The 6,632-nt window shown below is 40.7% G+C and overlaps 1 protein-coding gene across 11 annotated transcripts in view; it reads left to right on the top strand.

The window, feature by feature from the left end:
- Nucleotides 1-6,632, top strand: part of KCNIP1 (potassium voltage-gated channel interacting protein 1) — a 295,262-nt gene that overhangs the window by 277,469 nt on the left and 11,161 nt on the right. For all 11 annotated transcript variants that reach the window (XM_008636761.2, XM_017738176.1, XM_008636762.2 and 8 more), the window contains one exon: nucleotides 4,637-4,706. In XM_008636761.2, coding sequence (XP_008634983.1) covers nucleotides 4,637-4,706 — 70 coding nt within the window. The remainder of the gene's footprint in view (nucleotides 1-4,636; nucleotides 4,707-6,632) is intronic.

Below are 6,632 nucleotides of genomic sequence, written 5' to 3'. Positions count from 1 at the left end.
AAAGAGTGGCAGACAAGTGCCACTTGTGACCTAAACCTAGGATGTCACTGAAGGTCTTGGTATTAATTGGCAGTGCTGGCAAGGTCTTGGTTTATATCTGGATATTAGGACAAAGCAGGCTGTTTTTATCCAACTGCTCTGCACACAATATGCACAATAAATACACACAATGAAGTTTCATATCTAAGGTTTAAACTGACATGAAAGTGCAGCTTTAACATTGGTAGTCTGCAAATCATGGTTTCAATGGGATGAGTAATTACACACAGGAGGCAAACTGGCTCAGCTGTTACCATATTTGCTATTGTACCAAACCGTCTGTTCTTTGGGATGATGTTACAGTGCCATCTGGAGATTTGAAATCCCTGTGGGAATACAGTCATTTTCCTCTCTGGCTTGTACTTACTGCTTGCTCTCAGTGATTGCACAGGTCCTGTTTAATCACAAGGCAGCACCTGGATAATCACAGAGCCATCTGCAGGAACTTGTATTGGGCACAGAAGGATTGAAGTCCTGGCTGCAGAGGATTTGGTGTGCAGGAACAAGGATGGTGTTCCACCAAAGGCGGCTCAGCACAGCCTGGGGTGGCCTCTGGACTAGTGCCCTGTCTGACCAGGGTCCTAATTCTCAGTACCTTTAAACCTGTTCTTTCTTTGTCTCTGAATTCTGTTCCCCCACTCCCTCCAAATCGTCTCAGTCTTCACCTGGTGTGTCACTGGTCTGTTCTGGTGTTTTTGCACCAGACTGATGGAGGCTGCTAATAAATTCATGTCCAGAGAAGGCGAGCACACTAATCAGGCCTGTGTTATTGCTGCCTGGCAAAATGTCCCCTCTCTTTGCCTTCAGCTTGCATTTTCATTTGTGAAAGGGTGCCACCCTCCAGCATCTCTTGATTCTAGGACCAACATTTCACATTTATCTTAGCAGTTGCCTGTGCTCGAAGGATTCTGCATTATGTGAATAGTCTCTTTTGCACTTCAGAGCTGTCTCAGACGGGAGCCAGACTAATGTGAGGTGTTTGGTCCCATCTTTTTGGTTGGGATTCTACGAGAGCAAAGAAACAGGCAAACCCAGCAGAACCTCTGGTGGGTCTTGCTTTGGCACAACTTAACAAAAGAAAATGTGATACCTTCTGTCGACAAAAACACCAGAATTGTTTGAGCTAAACAGCTATATCAGCACAGGAACAAAATGGCCATGAATAGGCACAGGCTGGAATTAGAAGAAAGTTTCTGCCCCCCAGAGGAGTAAAGTTTGGTGAGCAGTTATGGAAGTGCAGGGAGGGAGAGCAAGAAAGTATTTTTATGATGAAAACTGATAAATTGATGTCTAATGAAGTGACCAACAATGCAGAGATTTGAGTTCAGTAATTCAGGATCTTCCATTTCAGCCATGTTTCTAATGGCTTACATTCTTTGGAATTGAGTAGATGGATTTGAAAAAACTGGGGGGTTTGTGGGATTTTTTTGGTCAGTTTGGGGGGTTTGTGCTGTTAGGGGAAATACTTGTTGGCTGCAAGGGATAATTTCTTAATACTGAATCAGGAAACAGACAACCCAAATAACTGAGGGGCTGCTGGAGACATCCTTACCTTGCTTTAAGTGTGAGTATTTTAGCAAATCTGTAACGAAGTGTAGTATGAGATGCAATTGTAACAAAGCAGAATTATGGAGATTAAAGTGAGCAGTACAAGCGAGGGAGAAATGTTCTGATATTTTAATAATCCCCAAAACATCTCCAAAGTGGAGAACATAGAGCAACAAAATACATGGGATGTTTGAGTGTTTAGAGGTGCAAATCTGAATTGTGGATTTGTCTGTGGTCAGCTAACTTACTACCTCTAATTTAGCGAAATGTGACCCCTGAGTACTCGTCCTGATGTTCTGGCCAGGTGAACTGAGGAGGGTCCGACAGGCAGGTTAGGCTCAGCTCCCCTGTGGTCTCTCCATCTCTGCTTTGCACACCTCTGAAAGCAATCAGTGAAGTTTATTTCTGATTCCAGCAGAAGAAAAATGCAACTCCTGTTTTATTTTTCCTTTGGTTTTGTGGGTTGGTGTGTTTGGTTTTTGTGTGGATTCAGCTCCTTTGTGGTTTAGTGATTTAAAAGCAGCATGAAAGGGTAAGTTCAGATGCATAGCTCATGCTGCCAAGCATGATAGTCAGCCCTCAGAAAATGAGGGGTTTGTTCTGTGCTTGACCACAATATAAAAAAAGTTCACTGTTTGACATTTTTAAGGAATTCATTGGTTAAGGAAATGAGAGGTGTTAACCTAAAACCCTGCTATCAAAGGAAGGCCTTATGAATACTACAGTGAAGGACTGTGCTTTTTCTTACTGACAAGAATTTTTTCTTGAATGAGTGAACCTTTATTAACTTCAGTGGAATTTAAGCTAACACTAAGCCTACCTGCTCTGTTTCACAAGAGAGATTTCTTTCGAGTCAGCAGAATTAAATGGTACTATAGCACTAATGAGGCCTCTTGAGCATTATTTGGCTCTTATAAAACAAAAATTGTGATCAATTAACTGCAAATGAATTGGTAGTAGCATATGTGTCTGAAAACAATCCAGTTATGGAGAGCTAAATGGGCTGATCGATGTCAGCGCTGCCTCTCCCCAGCACTCCTAGGGCTGTGATGCAAACTTTCTTTTGGCTTCCAGATGGAGCATCAGAAGCAATAAGGATCATGTGGAAATTCAGAAAATTAAGCGGGCCCAATGGCTGAAACTGCCAGGATAGCCCTTACCCCTGTGAGGGAGCACAGGCAGCAGCAGCCACATGCCCATCTCTGGTAATAATAGGGAAAGGAGCCCAGGGACTCTGCAATTGTGGGAAGCATAGAGAAAAAATTGATCAGTCCCTCATCTACAAACCGTCTTTCAGCACGTGTGTTTCAGCACATTGTTGCGTTATCAAGAGGAAAGAAGGAAATAGATCTCTGTGTGTCTGGCCAGTAGCACTGTGCTGGAAAGTTTGGGCAGGTTGTGCTAGGCTTGGTTTTAAAAAGAATGACAGTTTGGTGTAATACTCTGCAAGGGCCCTGTGTGATCTTGTAGCAACAGCACTTCAGTGACCAAGGAGAACACTTCTACCCAAGAATGGCTGTGAATATGATACTTGGTCTGATCGATGATTAAAAGATACCATAAATAAATATCAGATTATTTATTTAATGTATGTTAGCTTACAAGCTTCAGAAAACATGAACATCTAGGAAATATTTGGGAGAATCTCTTATGGTAGATGTTAGCTTCTACTTAATTATTCTTCTTTTGATGATTTCTACTTTAAAGATGAAAAGGTGACCACTTTTCTCATGATAAGGAAACCAGGCAATGGGTGTTTTATGAGGAGGTTTGGAACAGTTTGAGAATACTCATCTAACCAGGAACCTTGCAACCTACAAAATCACAAGTGGCACATAGAAAAATTGTCAGATCGACTGTTTGCTTGCTCTCTCTAAACAGCAGTTCAGGACTATCAGGCACAGTAGTAGGAGTCAGGTTCCAAGAATAGAAGCTGGGGATTCCTTGTGCAGAGGGTTATATCCTGTGAAGTTCTCTGCTGAAGGATCTGTGTTAAAGTGAGGCAGGAATCACAGCATGTCACAGAGAAAAGGATGCATGGAGTGTGTATAGTGCCAGGAACATAGGAACTTTCTTGATCCCAAATTTGCCCTTCAGCTCAATATAAGCATCAAGCCAAGCTATATGTGCCAGTTTTGTGAATTTGGTGAGAGGGAGTTAGCCTGCTCAGATAATCCATCTCAAGCATGTCCTACCAGCAGGAACAGTGCTCTTGCTCCCTCCTCCCTCCCTGATGGGAGGTTGGGGAATTAAATGGCTGAGTGGGGTCAGTGCTACAGCAGGGCACAGACCCCAGCGGTCTCTGTTGATCAGTGGCTCTGAAAGTGGGAGGAAGCTGACTTTTGTGTGTCTGTAATTCTGTGCTCTGTGAAAAAGGCTCAGTGCTGTGGTGACTTTATTGGTTTGCTCTGCTTTAGTTTTCAAAATTGGTTGATAGGCAAATTTAAGGAATAGTGCCATCAACTGGGAAATATTTTCTATAACTGAAAACATCACATAGTTAGATAGCAGTGCCCAAGACTCTATGATGTGTTATAGCAGCACTGACCTGGTGGGGGGTGTTTATTATTAAGGTTTGTTTGTAAGGACTTGCTAGTGTACTATGGACTGTTCACCTCTGTGGATCTGGAGTCAGGCTTCTGGCCACAGTCTGCTGCTGAGGATTAATGATTCATACCTGTGAAGGCATTAGACAGGGAGGTGTTAACTGGCATGAACGTTATTTGTAATAATTAGATGAAAGCTTGATATGAGAGAGGTCCTGAGCTGCCTTTCTAGGTCATTCTATAAAACAGCAATGAAACTGCTGAAAACACAGTTAGAAATGTTAATAATGGTGAACCAACTTTGTGAGATGCTTAAGATGAAATTGCAGCTTGAATTACTTTAATTTCTCCAGCTGCATAGCCTGTGCATGCAGAGCACTCTGAGAACAGGAGGATGATTGTTTCATTGCTCTCTTTGGGCTTGTACAGTTTTGCAAATGAACCTTTACAAAGCTGGGTTTTACTTGATTCTTTTTCTGTCTCTCTTTTTTGTTTTCCAACAGGAATGTCCTAGTGGTGTTGTTAATGAAGAAACATTCAAACAGATCTATGCACAGTTTTTTCCTCATGGAGGTAAGTGGAGTGCTTTGTGCCTGTCAGGGCTCTTGAAGCCTTACCATTGCCTACTGCCAGCTGTCTGCAAAACTGCTGCAGATCATCTGTGCAAGGAATGGGAATTGAACTTAAGCTTTGAGGGTTTTAGACAGAAACACAAACATCAAGATAATAAAATTTTAGGCCCTTTGAACAGTTATTTCACATAGAAAAACCCCACTGAAGATTGCCCCTCAATGTCAGCTCTTTATTCCCCAGGTCCAAAATAGAAACTGGGGGTTGATGCTTTGTTCTGTACTGACTTTCTGTTGGCAGAAAGTGAAATTGCTTCCCCTCAGTGCATCTTTGCTTCCCTGCTGTTGGACTGCTGGGCATGTAGTGTCTAGCACAGAAGGATCCCAGACTTCTTTCTGGCCTGAACATTAATCAAAACTTCCTTAAAATTCTTAAAGCAGTTTTTAGTTGATAAGGAAACTCCTGGCTACCTGAAATGATCATTTTTGGTGTTTATGTGACTGAGTCATGTCATGTATAGGCATATTAAAGTATTGTATTAAATCTCTCAAATGATACATGTTCTTGCCTTTAAAAAACATCAATCATCTATATATTCTTCTAATTGGATATGTTCTGTGGGGATGCTGTTCTCAAATTGAAAAAAATGAGTCATTGGTTTAAGCAGCTTTTTAGCAAAAGATTAAGTATTTGAGGCTTTCCAAAAGATCCCACTCTGCAGTATCTGCAGAACACACTCCTTGGGGAATGATGACTGACCTTTCTGCGAAAGCGTATGTGTGCATGTGCATTTACTTAAAGAAGGTCATTAACAAGTGTTTTTTCGACTAAATGTCAAGATAAAACACATTATGCTTATGTTTTACAACCCATGTGACCTCAAAGATGTACACCTATAAAAAGTTTTCATTAAATTTCAGTATGAACTTGATGATTTCCTGTTGTGATTGCTTTTAGTTTTGTTACAAAATGCAACCAGACCATTTATTTATTTGTTTGTTTATTTATTGCAAAAATTAAGTATTTATAATTTTCATGTATTCCTGGATGTGGCTTTTGTTTCCAAGCTGAGTTCCAGTAACTCCAAGGAACTCCAGTTACCCCAATGAACTCCTTTAAGAGACACAGCTCAGGTGACTCCTTCCTTCCCATGTGTAAACACCAGTAGGCACAGAAGCTTCACTTTTTCATGGATAGATAACATTTTTTCCATTCTATTGAGGTTTTCAAAGACTTGTCTTTCTGTTTTCTGTGTGTTCCATTCCCTTGAGATTCCCTTGGTTAATGATGATGGAAATACAACCATGCTTAATAGTACAATGGGTCAATAGCAGATGGATTTTGTATTTTACATTGTTTTTTTTCACTTGGTTTCCAAACTATTTGTATAATCTTAGCTCACAAATCCTCAGAGTTTTTTACACTTTTATGGTTCTCTTCACAGATAAACTTGTACAACCTAGAGGTGGTAATGTAGCTCTGAATTATAAAAACCTTGGGCAATGTCATCCCACGCTTGTGTTATTTTTGTTAGGGCTCCTATCCTTGGCAGGTTTTAAGTTTTGCTATTCTGTCATCAAGTGATACAAGTGATTTAAGTATTTCTTAATGTACATGAAATAAGACCTCAGCTTATTCTTTTAGTTCATTGTTCAGTTTAGCTTAATAGGAGCTTTTAGTGGGACTGTGCCATACGTAATGTTGTGGTTTTCTTTTGGAGCTATTTTATTTCAGAATCCTTCTCTTAAAAATGTAGTACACAATTTTTTTTCCCTGAAGTCCAGTGCATTTTGTCGTTATGAATGACAGTAACTTAACTATTTGATTTTTCTGCACAGTGTTACACTTTCTTGGATTTGAATAATGTGAGAGATCAAAGTAAGGAGATGATGGGTCATTCCACCTGGGCAGAACAGGCACCAGGCTTCA

This window comes from Corvus brachyrhynchos, unplaced genomic scaffold (genome assembly GCF_000691975.1).
Source record: "Corvus brachyrhynchos isolate BGI_N302 unplaced genomic scaffold, ASM69197v1 scaffold616, whole genome shotgun sequence".
Lineage (NCBI taxonomy): Eukaryota > Metazoa > Chordata > Aves > Passeriformes > Corvidae > Corvus > Corvus brachyrhynchos.
The sequence above is the reverse complement of the archived record's forward strand: the minus strand, read 5'-3'. Positions and strand labels throughout refer to the sequence as shown.